This window comes from Pongo pygmaeus, chromosome 4 (genome assembly GCF_028885625.2).
Source record: "Pongo pygmaeus isolate AG05252 chromosome 4, NHGRI_mPonPyg2-v2.0_pri, whole genome shotgun sequence".
Taxonomy (NCBI): Eukaryota; Metazoa; Chordata; class Mammalia; order Primates; family Hominidae; genus Pongo; species Pongo pygmaeus.
Genome location: NC_072377.2, coordinates 150,874,236 through 150,897,498, shown reverse-complemented (window position 1 = coordinate 150,897,498; position 23,263 = coordinate 150,874,236). Strand labels below are relative to the sequence as shown.

The window sequence follows — 23,263 nt, the reverse complement described above, 5'->3', positions numbered from 1 at the left end:
CGGCGTCAAAAAGAGACTGAGGCCTGCAGAGAGAGCGCCCCTGGACTTTAATGGGAGCCGAGTACATTCAAAGGGAGAATTTTGCTTTCAGTGTATTTAACACTGCTTGCCTGGAGTTCTGCCTCCACAGGGGCTAACATCTGTGTAAAGACAGCAGGGAGAGGAGCTCCTGACCTAGGCCCTGCTGAGAACAAAGCCAGGACACCTGAGAATTGAAGGGCTCCCATCCTTCAAAGCTTTCCTAAGACAAGCACTGCTTATCATTCCCCTACATGTCTTGATGCTTTTACTACCTATGCATGCATCACTAAACAATTTATACATAGCATCATTGTGCAAGTTTATAAAGTTGATATAAATGGCATCGCATTATATGCCTTCTACTGCCACTTGCTCTTTTTGATCAACATTATGTTTTTGAGATTTATCCACATGGCTCTAGTTCATTCATTTTAATAACTGCATAGCATTTTATTGCTCATAATACATTTCATTTCTTGAGTGATGGGTACCTTTGGTGTATGTTATATCCTCTTCTAAACTTTATAGCAGTCTGAAATATTTCATGATTTAAAAAATAAAGTGAGTGCTCTCTTTTGGGTTTTCCTGGATAACATAATGCTTCTGGCTGTTAATGGCTGTCCGAGTAGGCAAGAAAGTGCAGCTTCCCACATATCCACATTCCTGGCTCTGTAAGCTTGAGCTCAGCCAGTAATCGTTTTGTAATAATACCTAGTGGTATTACTGAACATTTATGCTATGCCAGGCACTGTGCCCAGTGCTTTCAGAGGGTGATCTTGTTTAATCCTCATAACAATCCTACAGGGAGGAGGGTGTCATTATTATCCTCTGTTTACAGCTAAGAAAACTGAGGCTCAGAAGTTTGGTAACATGGCCAACTTCTCACAGCCAGGAAGGTGCAGAGCCAGGATTTGAAAGCAGGCCTCTAGGATTTGTGTTCTCACAACCATACCATTGCTTCCTAGTTGGGAGAGTGAGGGATGCCTTCAGCTTGGTTTGGATGCTCTCGGTTTGCCTGTTCCCTCCCACAAGATACTCTCACCCAGACACCAATGGTAGGATGGAAATGTAAAAGGAGCACTGGGAATGTAACCTTCATCCAAATCCTTCTTCATTACAGTTTTGGTGAAGAAACCACCCTTTCAGATGGTTTAAGATACACATTAAAATAGTTCCAAGAACGAGACACTATCCTAAACCCACTTTCACACCACTGAATGTAGGCATTTGCCCAGCCTCCATCCTTCCAAACAAAGCTCACTAGGGCTTGGGACCTACCACAAAGGTTGGCTGACAGGCTTTTTGGGGCCAGACCTTCAGATCTCTGAGATTTTTCTCTAAATGAGGTTATACTTAGAGTCATTGTCATTCTTATTCTTTTCCCTCTTCACTTGTCTTCCTTCTTTGCTTCCTTTTCTTTAAATTCAAATAGCATTTACATTATTTAAGGTGAGGATTTAAAATATGCCAGTTTCATAGTTCCATCTTAGTATTTTTTTTTAAAAAATTTTATATATATTAGGAGCCTTTAAAACAGACACGTCCTGGACGACTGAGAAGGTTTGCTTTGACTGTAGTGCAGAAGGAAGGTCCAGAGTCTCGTAGGTCCCACTGTGTGCTGAGAATTCCATCTGATGCCCTGGATAACCCTCAAGCCTTTGCAACAGCCAGACTAGATCAAGACTCTTGGGTGATTCTGAATCCACTATCTGCAGAAGGCCTATTAAAGGGTAACATGAAGGATATCAGTGCTTGTGTTTGTTTGTTTCACCATATGTCCAATCCAAATTAGCACTGGCTGTGGATGAGTAACCACTGAAAATTGCTGTTGCTCAGCCAAAGCTGACAGGTGACACTTCTCAACTGCAACCTTCCTCCAAAACCTACTATTAATTCTATTCTGCAACTGTACTACCAAAATCCAAACCAATCAGTGTAAAAACAATTAAACCTCATGCCTCTGAAAAATCATCATCTGATTAATCAATCAGACAAGATTGCTTTTGGCCAGGCATGGTGGTTCACACCTGTAATCCCAGCACTTTGGGAGGCCAAGGCCGGTGGATCTCTTGAGGTCAGGAGTTTGAGACCAGCCTGGCCAACATGGTGAAACCCTGTCTCTACTAAAAAAACTACAAAAATCAGCTGGGCGTGGTGGCATGCACCTGTAGCCCTAGCTACTTGGGAGGCTGAGGCAGGAGAATCAGTTGAATCCAGGAGGCAGAGACTGCAGTGAGCCGAGATCATGCCACTGCACTCCAGCCTGGGCCACAGAGTGAGACTCCATCTCAAAAAAAAAAAAAAAAAAAAGATTGCTTTCTAGCCAAGGATCTGATCTGCTGTTTTAATAATTTCAAACATTCTGAGCAAGACTGCTGCTCCTTTTAAAAGACTGCTGTAACTTCAGGCACTTGTGACAAAACCTGGGTGAATTATTAGACAATTTCATGCTGGTTTGCAGAGTGATTAAAACAAGTGGCCTTGAATGATAGCATATGTTATAAAGAGATGGAGCCTTTCAGTTATAAAAGATGTATCAATCAGGGGAAAGCAAATACAAATTAAAGTTTGATGAGCAAGTGGATATTAATTGGTACTAACTCTGCTTTTTATGTCACTTTGATATGCAGTGGATCATAAACATGGTAAGCGATACTAATAATGTATATTCACTTCAATACAACTTAATGGCTCCATTTATTAAAGAAACCAATATTGGGATTGAGTTGTGAGTGCACTAGTGTGCACTTTTCCTGTTGTATACCTTCATCTAACTCTTGCTGGGCAGGCTCTCCGCCAAAATCTGCAGGGTACATTGCAGTTGGTTAGACATCTAGGAGTCATTGCCTAGTTTTTTCTTTATGCATCAGTTCTAAATTACAGTCAAAACAAATGTAACAGCAAACTAGGGCGTTATATTTTTTTCTAGACTTTTTTTTGTTTTAATAAGTTGCCTGCTCTTTACTGAATTTAGACAGCAATCTCAAGGGAAGGAATGTCATCCTGATGTCATTAAGTAAACACCAAGTAGACATCATAGTGTAGACCTATAAATAGCCAAAATGTTTTATATCAAATACAACCCAATTTTGTCTCAAATATAAAATTAATTTTTTTAATTTTAAAAATACAAAGATGACATAATCACTAGTTAAAAAAACTATCTTTTTCAAAATTAAAATGAAAATTTACTGGATAATCAGTTTTATAATGTCCTTTTCTCCTTTAACAATCCATTTGGACCATTTTTAAATTTTTATGTTACCTGGATTCATAGCTCAGTTCTGCCATTTCTTTACTATGTGATTGATCCTGGACAAATTACTTAAACTCTCTGTGCTTCTGTTTTTCTTCTTTGTAAAATGGGCATAATAATACATACCTTAAGGATCATTGTAAAGCTAAATGAGACTTTTTAAAAAACATTCTTTAAAATCATTATTCAACTCTTAGCACTATGCCTGACAAGTCCTCAAAAAAGTTAGCTATTTTTATTATGGCAATATTATTTATAATTGGTGGGGTCTATTCAATCATATTGCTCTCCTGTAATTTATTTAATCAATTTGCTATTGCTGGCCCTTCAGGACAACACGAACATTTTTCATTAATACCTGGCATTATTACCTTGGGATAAATCCTCAGGAGCCAGTATGCCTAAGAAAACTTCTAGGAAATACAGCTTCTCTTTTCTGCAATGGTTGCCATTACTCAGAGTTTTAGCACAGCCATTTGGGAGATATGATACTTTAGCACTACCTTTGAGGCGCCCACTTCTGTATAATATACTTATTCTACTAGTTTAGTTTGTTGTTTTGTTTTTAAACCATCCACAATTTGCCTTTTTTTGGGTGAAGTATAGCCCAGTTTAGAGCTGGGCTGAACAATTTTCTTGAGATCCCTGGGAAGACCAAGAAGACATTCTGTTGATATTTGGCAGGTAAGTTTACCTACTCTATGTGTCAGAACCAAACAAACACTGATGTGCATTTGATTTTTTTCTTGGAAGAAAACCTAACAATGAATTAGGCTAAAGCCTTCAAGTGAAGTATTTCACTGGGCTATTTGCCTCATAACCTATATTTTTGTAGCTTGTCCATTAATTGTGAACAGATTATTTAAAAGGGATGTTTTATAATAATAATATTAATAAATATTAAGGGTGAAAACTAAAAATTAAACCAGGGCAAAGGTTCTACTCTATGTGTATCAACTCAGAGGGGACCCCCAGCAGGCAATGAAATGGGGCTGTTTTACAAAGCAAAGGGAGGAAGGAGGTCAGGTGCAGGAATAGGCAGGATCCTGGTGTTTTGAATCTGTTTGACTAAAAGGCAGGTTTGTGTAGAGAATTAGAGAAACAAATCATAGAATGGACACCTTGTGATGTAAGGCCCTTCACAAACAAAAGACATGTGTTGCATCTCATTAAAACAGGTTTTCGTTTATTGCCACTGATGGATTCGAATGTCATAATTTTCCCTCAAAAGTAAATGGCCTATTTTCAAAATAGGTGGAGAGTCTGTGCTCCTTATATCTGATCTTAATTCAAGAAATATATCTAACTGTAGTCTAACAAGAGTCAGTCTCAGAAGAAATTAATGAGGAACATCCATTAATTATTTATGCTCTGAAACAGTAGGTCTGCTAATGTTTCTGCTAATCACCAAACCTAAACAGATGTATCTTCATAAAGACAACCTTGAAGAATAGAATGAGTATAAAAGAGACACAAATAGAAAAAATATGGATATGTATGGCGATGACAGGAAATAACAGTGAATGCATCACTGCTCCTAAGACAATATTTGTTTAAAGTGCAAAGCATAGTAAAATTGTCAGAGTGAGTTCTGTTCATGATTTCTAGTATTTAAATATTATAGTAAGCAATAATAATAGGAGTTGAATTTATAGGGACTAAAACTCATGCTAGAAAATGAAAAGAATCCTATTTTTTAAAACAGCATTTAGAAAGCTGTCCAATTTCCATAAACATTCTAAAAGCAGCATCTTTCATGGATGTTAAATGAATGGTAAGGTTGTAAATTTTAAAGTCATCATTTACAAATACAAAATTATTCAAACCTTTATTTTTGCCTCCATACAAATTTGGTCAGAATTAAATCTGTTGGTCCCTTTACGGAATTGCAAAGATGGTGTTATCACAGCACCCCTCATGGTTCTGTGATCTGCAGTATGGAGTAGTAGTTAAAATGCAGCCATTTCTGAAACTAGATCACCTAAACATAAATTTTAGCTCTACCATTTACTAGCTTTGTAACTTGGGTAAGTTAACCTCTCAGTATCTTAACTTCCTCACTGGCAAAATGGAATAATAAGAGTACCCACCTCAAAAGGTTACAAAATGAGTTCTTCGGACAGTCCAAAAGAAGTGCTCAGTTTTTGTGAGTTATTATTATTATCAAGATGGCCTTATTATGGTCAATGTATGAGAATGACAATACTGGGTATGTTTCCTAGAATTCACATTTTGTATAGCTGCAGCTTTCACGATGGAATGATAGTGACAGGCTCTAGGTTGCCTCCTAACTCATATTCCTAGTCATGATGTTGTTTCTCACAGTCCTTTGAATAGAATACAATTCCCTTCATAGTCTAAGGGAGATTTGAAGGACGGTTGGTATCAATGTGGTGATCAGTACAGGGGCCACAGGAGACACGGCTTGAAAATTTGGTCCTTTTTCCAGTGTTCTGCCTCCAACCCATGCTGGAGACTGGGGATTAGATCCTTTCAATGGCACTTTTATCACTCAGATCTTTTATCAAAATTGTCACGGGGGTGTGTCTTTGCACTTCTTTGGAAAGGCCACCTATGTCCTGCCTGCTGTCATCAGTATATGACATCAGTGATTCTAGAAAGCACTTCCCATTCTGCATGCCAGAATCACTTGGGGAAGTTTAATATATATATTTAATAATATATTTATTGTCCAGGTGCAGTGGCTCATGCCTGTAATCCCAGCACTTTGGGATGACTACGTGGGCAGATCACTCGAGATCAGGAGTTCGAGACCAGCTGATGGGTTTTGCTGTTTAATAAAACACAGAAGTGACACAGAAAGCTTTGGCTGTATGTGGGTTTTGTTTTGTTAATACAACTAATGGCATGTGGGCTTTGCCCAGCCCTGTGTATTTTCCCCACATTTCATAAGCTACTGTTCAAAGGCAGTGATTCTTAACATTTTGGGTCACTGCACATTTGACCTAAACAGTGTCGTTTATGAAAGATCTGCTCTCATAAATTAGGGTGGATTTGAGGTTATCCCTTCTAATGAAGTCTCTCTCCCTCACTTGCGTTCTCTAATGCTTTCTTGCACGGAGAGAAGAGGCAGTTCTATTGCTGTGCATAAACTGGCATCCTGTTTAATCTCTACAGCAGTCTAGGGAGTGAGTGCCACTGATAGTCCATTAAAAAAGGTGGTTGAAATATTGCTTTGCTTACCAGAAAAAAGTCAGGGGTGGGGGGCTATTTTTAGCTCATCATGACCATGTACTGCTCACATGATCATGCAGTACATATCGAGTGGGGTACAGCAAGACCCTGCTCTAGTCTCCAGCAGGCCAATGGCATGTTCTCCTATGAGCCAGAATGACTGTCTCACCTTTCAAGCTAGAACCCCTTGCTGGCACAGGTCCTCCTTCATCCCACAATCGACCTCTCCCTAATACCCGTATGGCTTTTTCTCTCTGCCTGCTCAACTGGGATGGCCTCAGCCTTGGACTTACAGGAGGTTGTAGAGGAAATAAAGACATGAAACAACACAAGAACAGTAGATTCCTTTGATATCATCCTCCCTCTTTTCCACCCACCCCCGTGAACATACCCCTTAGCATCAATGATCCCAGAAGCAGTTGGTAGGATGTGAAATTAAAATAGAAATACCACAAAAAGAAGACAGCCTATGACCAAAAACCATGCTCCCTGGAAGTAGCACATTACCTCGTTCATCCAAATGTGGGGAAAATACACGGGGCTGGGCAATGCCCACATGCCATTACTTGTACTAACAAAACAAAACCCACATGCAGCCAAAGCTTTCTGTGTCACTTCTGTGTTTCATTAAACAACAAAACCTATCAGCCATGTAACAGGCACTGTTTTTTGGTCACAGACCACCTGAATTCTAAGAGCTGCTCAACTGTATGGCAACGTTTAGGTCTTTCTACCCACACTGGCCATGTTTCTGTTTCCCTCTCCACATATTCCTGATCTGCAGCACATGCTTATTTGCTGTATTGTCTGTAAAAATGTGTAAGCTCTCGCAGAGCAGAATGCAATTAATCTGAAATAGAAACACAGACACTTTATAAACTACAAAATTGAAAAAAATGTGGGGGAGTGATATATATTTTGATGACTACCAAAACTGGTGATACTTATGTGTCTTGTGCCACATGGTAGCAAAACTTTCTAAGGTGCCTATGCACACATTCAAAATCATGATTTCCAGACCACTCTTTCACTTATCACAAATTTCCTCTAGGGCATTTTTACTCTAGAACAGATACTATCACCTTTAAAAAGCAACATCCAGAGCTGCACCTATTACTAAAGTATCTATAGAGTATTTAATAACAAATAAACCAGGTAGTGGGAGAAGGAAGAAAATTAAGCAGCTATTTTAGAATTTCTCTTCTTCCCAGTGTTGCCAGCCTCTGTTGGGAAAAAGGAGTTAGTTTTCATTAAAACCTGAGCACTAAGCTTATGCAAAATCAACATGTATGGGGAGAAATAGCAAGGATGTTTCCTCTGTGTTATCCTCCTGAAACAAATGAGCAGATGACACTCATTTATTCCTGACATAATGTGGTAGGTGGTAAAGTTCTTCAAAAAGTGTGTAAGTTGCTTTTTAGTATTACTACCAATTCATGAAGTAGCAATAGCAAATTATCTTTACCCACCTGAAAGTTCCAGTCTCTCATGCACTTTGTAATCTTATTTACAATAACTTTGTAATGCAACTTTCTAATCTTTGTATTCTCTAGTAGGAAGTGCTAGAACAATGTGAAAGTTTGAATGGTTACATAATCCTTAGATTTGTTGCCTGAAAAAAAGTGTCCTGTTGGCTATAACATAGGCTTACTTTTTCCTGCAGGTGCTTACCCTTTGGGGTGACAGTGGAGTGTTAGAATGGAATCCACAGGTAATATTAAAAAGTCTCTTCCCCTAATATTTCAGATCTAGTCTAGATAAAGCCATTATTAAAAATTTCACACCTGCTATCCTGTTTTGATTTGAAATTTGAAGAACAACTTTGCCTCTGGCTTCTGGGTAGTCACATTAAATTAATCACTTCAGCAACAAGAAAGAAGAATAAAGCAGAAAACGAAGCAGAGGGACTCCCTGTGAATTAAGCATAGTGCCCCTGACTATCCCGGAGGAAATCTATGTGGCTACGGCCTCCCTTCTTCTTAAAGAGGTATCCTTTGCTATAGGGAATGGGATTTTTAAAAAAAAAGGTTTACAATTTTATGAATAGAGAGGTGATATCCTAAGGAAGTATAAAACTGAGATATAAAAACAGCCTCATAGAAAACTCTTTCTCTGAGAAAATATTTGCAAACTATGTATCCAACGAAGGATTAGTATCTAGAATCTACAAGGAACTCAAAAAAAATCACCAAAAGAAACCATAAATAATCCCACTAAAAAGTGGGCAAAGGGGCTGGGCACGGTGGCTTACACCTGTAATCCCAGCAATTTGGGAGGCCAAGGCGGGCAGATCACTTGAAGTCAGGAGTTCGAGACCAGCCTGGCCAATATGGTGAAACCCCATCTCTACCAAAAATATAAAAAATTAGCCAGGTGTGGTGGCGCGGCACCTGTAATCCCAGCTTCTTGGGAGGCTGAGGCAGGAGAATAGCTTGAATCCGGGAGGTGGAGGCTGCAGTGAGCTAAGATCATGCCACTGCACTCCAGCCCAGGAGACAGAGCAAGACTCCGTCTCAAAAACAAACAAACAAAAAAGTGGGCAAAGGTGGCCAGGCGTGGTGGCTCACGCCTGTAATCGTAGCACTTTGGGTGGCTTAGATGGGCAGATCACTTGCTGCCAACGAGTTTGAGACCAGCCTGGCCAACATGGTGAAACCCCAACTCTACTTTATTTAATAATTTAAAATAAACGTATAAAAATAATAAAAATGTCTTAAAGTGAGCAAAGGATATGAATAGGCATTTCTCAAAAGAAGACGTACGAATGCCCAACACACATATGAAAAAAATGCTTAACATCACTAATCATTAGGGAACTGCAAATTAAAACCACAGTGAGATACCATACCACCTTACTCCTGCAAGAATAGCCATGATTAAAAAGTTAAAAAACAATAGATGTTGGCGTGGATGTACAGAAAAGTGAATGCTTATACACTGCTAGTAGGAATGTAAATTACTACAACCTTGATGGAAAACAGTATGAAGATTCTTTAAAGAACTAAAAGTAGATCTTTAAAGAGCTAAAAAGTGGATCTACCAGTTGATCCAGCAATCCCACTGCTGGGTATCCCAAGGAAAAGAAGTCATTTATATGAAAAAGACACTTGCACATGTATGTTTATAGCAGCACAATTTGCAATTGCAAAGACATGGAACGAATCTAAGCACCTATTGACTAAAGAGCCAATAAAGAAAATGCGCCATATATACACCATGGAATACTATTCAGCCATGAAAAGGAATGAAATAATGTCTTTTGCAGCAACTTGGATGGAGCTGGAGGCCATTATTCTAAATGAAGTAACACAGGAGTGGAAACCCAAAAATCTTATGTGCTCACTTAAAAGCGGGAGCTAAGCTATGAGTACGCAAAGGCATACAGAGTGATATAATGGACTTTAGAGACTCAGAAGGGGGTGGATGATAGGAGGGTAGGGATAAAAAAACTACACATTAGGTACAATGTACACTACTCAGGTGATTCGTGCACTTAAATTTCCGAATTCACTACTATAGAATTCATCCATGTAACAAAAAACCAAGTGTACCCCAAAGGCTATTGAAATTTTTAAAAGGGAAAATATACCAATCTAATAAAAAAAAAAAGTAAGTAAAGTCTCCCTCTGGTCACTTTAATAGTGTGGCACGTTAGAAGGGAGGAAGGGAAACAAGCACAGATTCATCGTTTCCAAACAAAAAGTGTGTCTATTTTCCATTTGCGTGTTTAAAACATTTTTATCTTCCAGGATGTTCAATAAATCAATACATTTGCTTAAATGGTTGTAATAGAACTCACTAAAAAATGAAATGCTAGTTTTAATAACGATTATTTTCAGAGTGTATCATTTGAATGATAATTTTATAAAAGTTACGAGATGAAGAAAATGACAGCTTCCTTTTAAATTTTTTTCTGCCTTTTATCCAGAAATACAAAATCCATGAATGACTTGTGAAGTTATTTCACATACTTTGTACTAATGATATATCTATTCAATAGCTATTCTAGTGTCCCCCAAACAAATCTATTCTATATAGAAAATAGTTTCATCAATTTTTCTATTTGAATTGTTTTCCTTTGGCCACACCCTATAGCAGAATTCATTGGCCAGCTTTTTTACACAAGTATACACACTGTACAGAATTTTTTCTTTTTCTTCTGTCTCCCAGACTGGAATGCAGTGGCGCGATCTTGGCTCACTGCAATCTCTGCCTCCTGGGTTCAAGCAATTCTCCTGCCTCAGCCTCCTGAGTTGCTGGGATTACAGACATGCGCAGCCATGCCAGGCTAATTTTTGTATTTTTGGTAGAGACAGGAATTCATCACGTTGGCCAGGCTGGTCTCGAACTCCTGACCTCAAGTGATCCCACCGCCTCGGCCTCCCAAAATGCTGGGATTACAGGTGTGAGCCGCTGTGCCCAGCCACAGACTAGTTAAGGAAAGGAAAGATCTCATTTTCTATAACTAAGGGATTCACACTAAAGGATTTACTGGGCTGGAGCAGATCATATAACAGACAACAGAACAGCCAGTAAGGGTGCTTCTGAAGTGACTCTCTTAAATAAACACCCAGAACAAAGAGCTCAAGACTAGGGAAGTGTTTATGCTTTTATGCGGTATAAGGAAAACTGGTAAGAAGAGATTCTTTTTTTTTCTTTTTTTTGAGGTGGAGTCTCACTCTGTCGCCCAGGCTGGAATGCAGTGGCATGATTTTGGCTCACTACAAGCTCCACCTCCCCGGTTCATGCCATTCTCCTGCCTCAGCCTCCTGAGTAGCTGGGACTACAGGCGCCCGCCACCATGCCCGGCTAATTTTTTTTATTTTTTTAGTAGAGACGGGGTTTCACCATGTTAGCCAGGATGGTTTTGATCTTCTGACCTCGTGATCCACCCGCCTTGGCCTCCCAAAGTACTGGGATTACAGGTGTGAGCCACCGCGCTCGGCCAAGAAGGGATTCTTGTCTGGAAAGTGAGCCCCTTCTACCATCTTGGGAAGTGATTTGTAAGACTGTTAAAACATGCTGTATTTGACACAGCTCATGACTACATGCAATGTGTACTTACAACTGCTAAGGATTAGAAAATGTCGTTACCTATAGCTGTCTTTATCTAGTTGATTATCATGGTGTACAGTATTATAGAAATATAGAGGTGCCAACTCAGGTATGCAGTATACTTTTCTCTTTTCTTCAACATTGCTTACACATTTATTTGATTCCACAAGATTTAATAACCAAGGTAGAAAATTCAATTGCAGTTGAAAATAATTCGAGACAATCTGATGAAACTTAGATCTGCTAATAGTGATTTACATTTCACAAAATACTTTCAGTGAACTCCCATTTAATGTTCATTGCAACCCTGTGAACATTAAATGGGTACTAATATTATAATGTTCATTTTATATGAGTAAACTGAGTCTTCTAAAGACTAAGAAGGTCAGGTGCAGTGACTACACATGTAATCCTAGTGCTTTGGGAGGCTGAGGTAGGAGGATCGCTTGAGCAAGGAAGTTGAGGCTACAATGAGCCATGATAACACCACTGCACTCCCACCAGGCAGCTTGGATGAGAGAGAGAGACCTTGTCTCCAAAGAAACGAAAAAAAAAAAAAGACTAATCCCTGCTCACAGCTCACACAAGTAGCAAGAATTGAGATGTGAGCACAGTATCAAGCAATGGTTAAAAGCACCACTTTGATGTCAGACATAACGTGGTTTTAACTGTTGGCTTTGCTTTGAGACTATGGGTGACACAACTGCTCTATGTCCCAGTTTCCTCTTGCACAAAAAAGGAAAAATAATAGCATACCTCAGAGTTAAATAATAATGTTTAAGAAACTTAATAATGTTTAAGAAACAGCACAGTGAGTCACACAATGAGCAATGACATGGTAAACAATCTTATTTTTATCATAAGGCTCTACTGACCATTTTATGGCTGAGAAATGCCCAAGGTGTGGGAGATGAGCTACCTGCATCAGCTCTGTGGGCCCTGAGTTCTGCTTGCCATCCCTCTCTCAGGTCAAGAATACTGACATTGGCTGGGCGCGGTGGCTAACACCTGTAATCCCAACACTTCGGGAGGCCGAAGCGGGTGGATCACTTGAGGTCAGGATTTCGAGACCAGCCTGGCCAACATGGTGACACCTCATCTCTAAAAAAATAAAAAAATAAAAAAATTAGCCGAGTATGGTAGCACAAACCTGTAATCCTGCTGCTGGGTGGTTGAGGCACAAGAATCGCTTGAACTCGGGAGGCAGAGGTTGCAGTGAGCCAAGACTGCGCCACTGCACTCCAGCCTGGGAAACAGGGCGAGACTCTCTTAAAAAAACAAACAAAAAAGAGCACGGACATAAAAGTACTGCATGGAGAAAAAATAAAAAAAGCACTGAATGAAAATGAAACCATGCTTAAAGAAACCAAGGCTTAATTTTTTTTTTTTTTAAAAAGCAAGTATATCGTGATGTAGTAACTTCCACAATTCCTTTTCTAAATTTTCAACAATTTCTTCTTAGCACCATTAAAGTTGTGGTGAAATGAAACGAAAATTAACCAAATAAAAGGCAGAGAGATAGGTTGTTCTTACTTATCTCTCCTGGTTCTTCATTTAAGTCGTTTACTCGACAGTCATTAAAGTGCTTCTGTGTGCGGAATATTTTACCGTCTCATCTATTTTCTTAATTTCTTATTTATGGCACACACACATACAAAAATCCATGTTGCTGGGCAAGAATGGTAAAGGATGACCTGACCAATCAAAATTCATTGTACTCTCTCTTTCCTTCCTTCCTTTCCTCTTTTTCTCTCTTTCTTGTCTTTCTTTTTTTTTTTTTTTTTTTTTGAGATGGAGTCTCGCTCAGTCCCCCAGGCTGGAGTGCAGTGTCGTGATCTTGGCTCACTGCAACCTCCGCCTCCTGGGTTCAAGTGATTCTCCTGCTTCAGCCTCCCAAGTAGCTGGGATTACAGGTGCCCGCCACCACACCCAGCTAATTTTTGTATTTTTAGTAGAGATGGGGTTCCACCATGTTGCCCAAGCTGGTCTTAAACTCCTGGGCTCAAGTGATCCTCCTGCCTCAGCCTCCCAAAGTGCAATTTTTCTATTTTAAGTGTGCTGGTTTTCTTTGGATTCTGATTCATGCAGGCCATGCTGAAAGAAAGACAAGTGAAGCCATCTACTGTTACCACTTCTGCTACCCTAAGTCTATGAAGCATAAAACTGCCAGTGTTGATAATCAAAACCTCAAAATGAATAAAAAGGCAATCCTCCATGGTTATAAAACAGAAGAGGCAAAATATGCTATGTGTTGTTTTTACAATATTGGAAGTTCTCTGAACACATCTGAATGTACCAGTTAGGTTCTACTTTTCTTTTTCCAGATAAGACCATTTCTGAGAAATTGACAGGTGTTTATAACTCACAAATAGCTTTCCAAAAATACTAGGATCTCAGTACAGCTCTCCATAAAGAGTTCTTATGTAAGTCCTCATTCTTAAGTAGATTTTAATAATTTACTTCAATCTCTAGACTTTTCTTCAGCTTTATCTAATTTATCAATAATATTCACTTGAAATTTTAAAACAAAGAGTAGATGAAACTTCTTTGACATTCTTGGGGGCCTTGGGAGACCACACAGCACCATTCTATTGAGATGACTCCAAATAATTTCCACATGAATGGCTAAAGTGCAGAAACGTATAATTTATTAGGATTTAAATAAATCAGGGAGAAAAGTGCTTTAAAGTTATTGGTAGAAAATTTTCAAAAAATAAAGTTATAATTCTAAGAAATTAAGTTTCTACATATAAAGTTCTTCCTTCTCTATATTTAACATTTCAAAGCAAGATATGCTGAAAAACTCTTTAATAACATGCATTTTTTTTTTTAGCATTCAATCACAGTAAAATTTTTAAAAAACACACGACATACTTCTGGAATCTTCACAGAGGAAAAAAAACACACGACATAATCCGATTTTATTTTTAGGGTGAAATACCTTTCTTAAAACATGTGCTGTGTGGCCAGGATGTTATAATCATTCTTTTTTGTCTCAGCAATTTCCCTGATACAATTTTCATATTGGAAATATTCCCTAATGCTACAAAACTTGTCAAGAATAAAAAACTTTTTCATTGAACCTCTTAGAACATGCCCAGTTTTCTCATGGGCTGTCAAAGAATAAAAAGTCCCCTCTTCTTCAAGGCCGCTTACATCTTTTTCTTTTTTCAGATAACTATTACCGTAACAACTACAAGTCAATAAACATTTTGAAGTTCTCCAAATTGCAAAAATTAGAAATCCACAAAGATTTGGAATGATCTAAGAAATCTGAACATGTAAAAAAAATCAACTCCCCAAACAGAACAATGACATGAACATCAGTTTTATTCACTGAGAATATGCTTTTTAAAAATATGGCATAAACATAACTATAAATGAACACTGCTATTCTCAGCACTTTTTGTCTAGAAAATTCAGCGTTCTATATGAAAACGTCATTAAATTAAAGCATGTAAACTTATTTATGTACAATGTGATTTTTTTAATGCCAAGGTTAAAAGGAAAAAGGCACGAGAAATATTGAAAAACACAAAGAAGCAAGGTAGAAATACTGCAAGATTATCATAATTCAGTTTGTCACAGGGAAAAAAACATTTAAGATAAAATTGAAAACAAAATAACACAGGTTATGATACAGCCAAATTACTGTGAAATGTTATCAAATTGGCTGGCTGTACATTGTGGAGGTCATACAAAATTACTACTTTAAAATGTTCCCCCACAAATTAACATAAATAAACTGTTCTCTGTGGTTTCCAATATGCTACCTAAAAACAGTGTTACTCCCCAAGGGAGTCTGCTTCCAATCTAAGGCAGATGAGATAGATGGAGCCAGCATGGCAGTGTTTGACAGACACTAATAAAAAAGACCAGTGACATTCTACAGACTTGCAATATTCCATTTTATTAGAAGCAGTGGAGCACAGAGGTTAAGAACTTGAGCTCCGGAGTCAGACCTGTGTTCAAATGCTGACTCCACCACTACAAGGTTGTGTGACCTCAAGAATGCAACTTTATCTCTCTGAAACTGTTTTCAAAGCTGAATAAGGTGGTAAGAACACCTTCCTCAAAGGCTGTGGTAAGCACAGAATGTAGGCAAACTACTCACTCCACTAATTGGGTCACAGTCTGCATTCAGTCCATGAGTTATTTCCTCAAAGTGAGTTGAAAATTATCAATCAGGTTAATTCAAAGTATTTGTTTGGTACCATGGTATTATAAGAAAGTCAGGTTTTATTGCTTAAGGAATTCCAAAAGAAAAGTACATAGACAAGAGGGTAGAAACAATGAAATGTGTTAGTAACTTATAACTCCATGATGAGTTCTGATTTCACTACTTTGCAGACTTAATGGTTTTCTCCTTTGCATTTCTGAAGATATGGGAATATTCTTATGGACATGTCCCCAACCTTTCTCTTTGCACTTTAGAAACTGGGAAAGGTCAGACATATAAGGAGACAAGTGACACACTTGCCCAAGAGTAAGAAAAGTGGCAAAGGCAGTTAGTTATGTTTTATATAGGGCTTATCTATTTCTTACATTTCTTATAAACTTATAGGGATATGTTTGAAAAAGGTGAAATTCAATGGCACAATGTTAGTATATTTTTAGATATCAAAATTGGTTCGTTTTAAATTGTTGATGGCTAAGGTGAACTCTAAATTAAGTGCAAAATTTAATTCAAAGCCAAATAATCTTTTATTGATTTATAGCCCTTAAAGAGTTGTAGTTGTAGGCCAGGCACGGTAGCTCATGCCTGTAATGCCAGCACTTTGGGAGGCCGAGGCGGGTGGATCACAAGGTCAGGAGTTGGAGACCAGCCTAGCCAATATGGTGAAACCCCATCTCTACAAAAATACAAAAATTAGTCGGGCGTGGTAGCACGTGCCTGTAGTCCCAGCTACTCGGGAGGCTGAGGCAGGAGAATTGCTTAAACCTGAGAGGCAGAGGTTGCAGTGAGCCCAGATTGTGCCACTGACTCCAGCCTGAGCCACAGAGCGAGACTCCGTCTCAAAAAAAAAAAAAAAAAAAAAAAAAGGCTGTAGTTTTATGGACTTCACAGCTTTTTAAAAAATATACAAATAAGTACTGCAAAGTGATTTGAATTGCATAAAATGTAGCACCAATATATCAATATTCCACTCCCTTCCCAAGACAAGTAATGACAAAAATATAAAACTGTAGGCAAGTTAAAAAAGTCAGAGAAGTTGTCTGCTTTTAAAATTAAAAACTACAAAATACCCTTCAAGAAAAAACATCAAGTAAAAAAAAAAAAAAAAAAAGGAAAAACAGAAGATAAAGTAATAACATTTTATATTCAAAATAGTTTCTACAATGTCACGGCAAGGAAGACAGTGACTTTAAAATGCACTCCATCAGGCAACTCAATAGGCTGTTTTTCCAAACTGTAATTTTGAAAGCCAAATAGTGGGTCCCGACAAGAATTTTTATCTAATAGGATGAAAATATCAGGTGCATATTGGGTAGGTATTGTTTTGTAAACTTTCGTCTCGTGTGTGTATACTGGGTTGCAATGCAAAATGTGTCTCATTTTGAATTGCTGTGAAAAAAGATTCAGTCCCTGCTCCAAGACTAAATTTTGCCTTCTGGAGCCCCCTACAGGCTCTACATGTTAATAACGTAAATCCTTAAGTAAATAAATAGCCCTACTGTTGGAGGGTGGTTCAGAAACTACCATTCAATAATTTATGCAGGAATACATGTTTACATAGATAAATAGGCAGCGTTTGGCCTAAGAACTCAAACTGACTATGTAAGTAGTCTCAATCTTGAAGCAAAATTATCCTCAAGAAAAAATTAATTTGGCAAGGTCTGTATTAGCCCTAATTAAATTTAAAATTATAAGAAATATGTCAATATCTCACAGTAATAGAAGTCTGGAGGCAAACTAAGAAGTTAAATCACAAGGACTTTAGAAAACTATTAATAAGACATTCATCTTTATAAGGTTTTTACAAAGGCATGTTAAGAATTTAATCAACAGAAATGGCTAAGTGCTGAAAAGGCTTGTTTCCGCCCCTATATTTGCCTTCAAAGAATTGAGTAAATTACAATTCTGAACAATCAAGTGCTAAACCTGAACTCCAACTCTACATATTATTTTAAGAACTAGTAGGTTACTGTATTCAAACTAGTAAAACTCTATGAAGTCGGCTGGGGGTGGTGGCTCAAGCCTGTAATCCCAGAACTTTGGGAGGCCAAGGTTAGAGGATCACTTAAGATCAGGAGTTCAACACTAGCCTGGCGAACACAGTGAAACCCTGTCTCTACTAAAAATACAAAAATTAGCCAAGATCATGCCACTACACTCCAACCTGGGCAACATAACAAGACTCCATCTCAAAAAAAAAAAAAAAAAAGCCTCTATGAAGCGGTTAGAAAACTGAAGTGGAAGTGAGGTCAGAAATTCAGGCTTATCTTTATCTAAAAGAAGCTAAGGAGTCTTCTTTCCTTGCTGCTCTTTCACAAAAGATAATTTAATATAAATGCAAAGAAAAAGTAACGGCAATGTTAATCATGCTTATGTTAAGGAACACTACCACCACCACCACCACCGCAAAAAGAAATGCTTGCAGAAGCCTAAGAGTAGATGGAAACACAAATAACTCATAATCATCCAACACTATTCTGACCTTGATTTCACCCCATATCAAATTGCCTATCTTAGAATGTTGGAATGGTTTAGTTAACCTAAGGTCAACTGCAGAACAGGGAAGAGGCCAAATGGTAGATGATCCTGTTGAAAGGAGAGATGTTGGCAATAAAACCAATTTAGCATAAATGAAGGTGATTCATTATACAAGCAGTAGCAGTAGATTGCCTTTTTTTTTTCTTTTCTGGGTCAATTTTGGTTGGTCTCTCAAGTTAGGTCTTTGAGACTAAAAATGAACATAAAATGAGCAGCTCTGCACAGCAAGGTAATGTTGGTCCATTTAGTCTAAAGCAACCCCATCATCCAATATCCCCACATGTTGATAAACACAATTCTATCTGTGTTTACGGTAACATATCTAGATCCAGATTTGACTGTATGCCGGGGCTTATTCAAAATTTATCCTTGACTTTAGCACAACTTACTTCAAAATCAGTAAAAATATCACATAAAATCATTAATTTCTGTTAATGAGAGCTCCATCTTAGTAAAACATTTGATTTGTTCGATAGATGTAACTATGTTCAGAATTATGTCTGCTCCCTCCAAAAAAAGTCCCAGAACTAATGTTTATTGTAAATATATTTAGGATTAAGATCTACTCAAAGCAAATGGTGACAAAGAGCTTATTTGCTATTTACATAATATATAAAATAAATTTTATTTGAAAAGAATGAAAATAACTTTACTCTCATTCTTTGAGTATTTTCTTGTATAAGCTGAAATTTAAAGAATGCTCCTTCTTAAACAATGCATAATCATTGGAGGGGGAATTTTATAATAGCATTTTTTAAAATGGGAAAACCAGGTGATACACTTCTCTTCCTCATCACCACCCAGTCCTTAGTGCATAACATCACTACCTTCTCCTGTTTGTCCTTACAAATCTTTGTCACATTCAGAACTGATTTATCTTTAAATCATCTCTTCTAGGTGTTTTTTCCCTTCTCCCTATTCTACTTAAGGAAAATATCCCTCCTACTGTTGGCAGGCATATTGAATATCCTCAAGACAACATTAAAATAATTGCTTTCATGAAACTGTTTTGTGCTTCTTATCTGGGATACCAAGAACCATCCAGGAACAAAACAATGTGGCTATCAAAGGTTACTTACAAGTATCATTTTAATACCTTCTCTTTCATTCTCCAGGCTACTCTGTTGAGAAAGTTATCCTACTTAATATTTAATAGCCAGTGACTTCGAACCCAACTTCATATTGAGTGACATTCTCATGTTTATGAACACAACATAAAAAACACACATACATAGCCACTACTCACTCACTCTCACAAGCAAGCATACACACACATTTTCTTTCTTTCCAGAACAAGCCAGAATTACAGCTCTTTTGGTGATTGTTATAATTTTTGGAATGGTTCATAAGTTTTCCAAATTCTTTTAAATTTGTAATACTTTCATCTTTTTTTCTTTTTTTTCCAATTGTGAACCATTCCATATTGCATCTTTATTGCAAAAGTCAACATGCTTCTTAGAAATTCAGATTGTAATTGATAAAACAAACATTACATATATGAATTTAAATGTATAAACAGTTAGAAATTCAACAATATCTCCTATTATACTATTACACAAGTTCACAATTTTGTAAAAACTATAATACAGGCATACTATACATCAAGAGGAACCACTATTCCTTTTCACATGATTTTTTTCTTTTTTGAAATAATGATCCATCACCAAGGACCCCTTTCACCTTAACAAGACTGTTTTCCAATTTATCATCTTAGCTGGTAACAACATTTCTTCAATGTTACATAAAGAAATTGAGGGAAATTTTGCAATACTTGGGGTTACCTTTTTATCTTGGACAGTAATCCACTAGTATATCAGGCTGACCTAGTCAACTGGTGGCTATTATTGCTGATCAGCTACTTAAAAAGATGTCATACACATTAAGAGGGACAGAATTTGCTTTAGATGCTGTATGTTATTTCTGTAAATGAAGACGCCAAGAAAACATGTATGGCAGTTATTCACTTTTAAGTGAAATTCTAACAGTTGAAGATTTGATGGTGGAAGTAAATCCCAAAGGGGGCGGGGGATATATATAAACTATTTTATGCTAACCTTAAGTTTTCCAATATTATAATCAACTCACTTTAAATTCATCTTTTGAGTCAAACATGTTTTAAAATTCTTTGAAAGCACACTTTTAAAGTATTTTTAGTCCTGTTTAAGGTGTACTGAAAACTTTTATAGAAAGGGCCTCAAACCTTACTGAAAAAACTGTTTTTCACTTTAACACACTTCTATCTTCTGCCCCCAATACTAAAAAGTCAAATTTTCAACTTTTTACTGAGAGTGAAATAAGATGTCCATTTTGAGGTCAAAAAAATCATATGAAAAGGAATCTCATTCTGTTGAACTGTCTACTGAAATTTTTCTTAGAGTTCCATTTATTTACTGTAATTTTCAGTTTCCAAATACAAAAATACAACAATTCTTATTGAAATCTATACGCTGGTAGTTTTAGTACACAAAAAAAAAACCCAAACAAATTATTTACAAAATTATACAGTTTAAGAAAAAACTTTGTACAAAAAATATATAAATCCTTTGTTCCCTCTATCACGTTTAAACTGTCAGGACTCAAAATATTCACCACAATGAATCTTTCAAAATATATACTGACTGAGCCACAGACATCAAGAAAAATTTCATTGGAGATGATGGAGGAGTAAGGAGCAAGATTGTGTATTCTAGATACACCATTCTAATGTTTTCCTTCTTTTATAAGCTTATTTTACCTTCAGTGTTACTAGAAATATAACAATAACCTAGAAAGAGGAAGTCCTCATTATTATGAAAGAAAATTATATGAACTTAAAAATGACCCTGGTTTGACACATCATTCCAGGAAAACATGTAGAAGAATAAAGATTATCAGAACATGGGATTTAACTTCTTATAGCTAAGTAAATCTAGAATCCTGATGGTTTTAAGTTCTTAGTGAATAGTTTCTATTTTGAGAAATAGTCTTTACCTCAGCAAACAAAATCCTTGATATAGTGGTCACCAAGAACCTTTTGGAGCCAACAGGAGGTTTCAAATTTTCATACCACACACATATAAAAACACAGATGTGTATATCCTTGAAAAAGTGACAGCCTATGTACATTAATCATTTTATTTTCCCAGGGGTCAGTACAGTGTAGTGTTGCTCCTCTGCTTTTCCATCTAACATTCAGAACACGAGGACATAAATTTACATATATATTTTACTTAACAGATACTCTACTCTATACAGTGTACAGTAAAAATGCACACAGTAAAGGAAACTGTCTACTGAGGGATGCGTATGTTCATGAATAGCAACAAGCTACAAAATTATGAAAAAATAAGGTCATCTGAACAAAGTCATATATGACTCCCATTTATTACTAGCATACTCAGCCCTCAACCCCCTCCCACCCCCACCCCCACCCCCCAGTCACCTCACCATCATGGTTTAAATTTAGGAAAAGAATTTCAGACATTTTTAAACCCTTCTGTGTAACTATACTGAACTGAAGCTTCAAAAGAGGGGGGAAAAAAAAAGCTGGTGATTCTCTTCTCCCCAAAATCCTTCCATCATTCTCATCAAAACATCACTTATTTATCCAGGTGCTGGTTTGAACCTTTTATTGGAGACTGCCTGCGGTTGCCCAAATGAACCACTTATATCAATGATGACTAAGTCAGGCCTATTAATAGAAAGGCAAGAGGAAGAAAAGGGGGATGAGAAAGGGGCAATAGGTGAAAGCCTTTTACATTCTGAGTTATAAAAATTTTTAAAAAGACCAGCCGAACCAGCGCTCACTAAATATCAAAGCAAACTAAGAATCAGTAGCAGGAAAAGTCCAGGAGTTCATATGACAAGAGAGTGGAAATACTATAGAGCTAGCTACCATTGCTGTAGCATTTAAAAACACACAGTTTGTCGTGATTTTCACTGAACTAGTACTACCACACATAAAAACCATGAAAAACAAATTTAGACTCAGTACAAATTGGGCTCTCCAAAGTAAAAAAAAAAAAAAATTAAAATTAAAATAAACATATTTTTCTTCCAAGACCACTCTTGAAAGCAAAAGGGTATTTTAATTACAAATATTTCCTACTGTCTGATGACCCATCCATAATAACTGAGAGTTAAAAGATTACAGGTGATTTTGACATTTAATTAAACTTTATCAGTAGATTATAATCCAAAATAAAATTTCTGAACACCCTGTCATTTACATCATAATCCAACACCAACAGCAACAAAAAAAAGGTGGTGTGGAAAATAAGGCTCTAGAGATTATCCATGTCATTGCTGTGGATCTTCACAACTGTGTAAAAGTCACTAGGCCTTTGGTGCTTTAATATCATGTACAGTTATGAGATGTGTTTAAATAGCAAACTTGCTGTTCTTGAACCTACTGTGTTGAAAAGAAAAATAAAAAAATTTTTTTTGGCTCATTGACTTCTTTTAAATAATTTTTAAAAGTTGTTCTTCTAAACAATATTCCTAAAAATTATACAGCTAGCATCAGATTTCATCTTCGCCATGAGCGAGACTCATATTCATCTTCATCTTCATCGTCATCATCAGGCAAAAACAAATCTGAGGTTTCTGTTTCCTGAAGAAAGAGAGGTTAAAATCTGCTTAGTGGCACAAGAATGGTTAAGTAAAATACTTTTTAGGCCAAAGGACAAACAGGCTAGTATACAAAGCCCAGGCAAGATTTCATAAGGGATGCATGCAAGAGTATCTTTCAGTGCAAAAAAAAAAAAAAAAAAAGCCCACAATATTTTTGTAAATGAATATAAATTCTTCTCCCCTGCTAATTTTGCTACTTTTAATAGGAGATTTCTACTCTAATATCATCAAGAAAATAATGTGGACATTTAGTACAGAAAATTTAAAAAAGACTATGAGATACATTTCTGATAAATTAAAATTAATTTTATTCTATAAAAAATTAGGAAAATAAATGACCAAACACCTAAATCTTTGTTTTTATACCCATCCAATTGTTTGTGAGAGGTGAATATACTAGCTTCCCCATG

The 23,263-nt window shown here is 37.0% G+C and overlaps 1 protein-coding gene across 4 annotated transcripts in view; it reads right to left on the bottom strand.

Annotated features, from left to right (window-relative positions):
• Window positions 1–14,153: 14,153 nt before the first annotated feature.
• The window catches only part of RBM27 (RNA binding motif protein 27), a 91,539-nt gene continuing 82,429 nt past the window's right edge, over window positions 14,154–23,263 (bottom strand). For all 4 annotated transcript variants that reach the window (XM_054488199.2, XM_054488196.2, XM_054488198.2 and 1 more), the window contains one exon: window positions 14,154–22,833. In XM_054488199.2, the coding sequence (XP_054344174.1) occupies window positions 22,750–22,833 (84 nt within the window). In that variant the 3' untranslated portion in view covers window positions 14,154–22,749. The remainder of the gene's footprint in view (window positions 22,834–23,263) is intronic.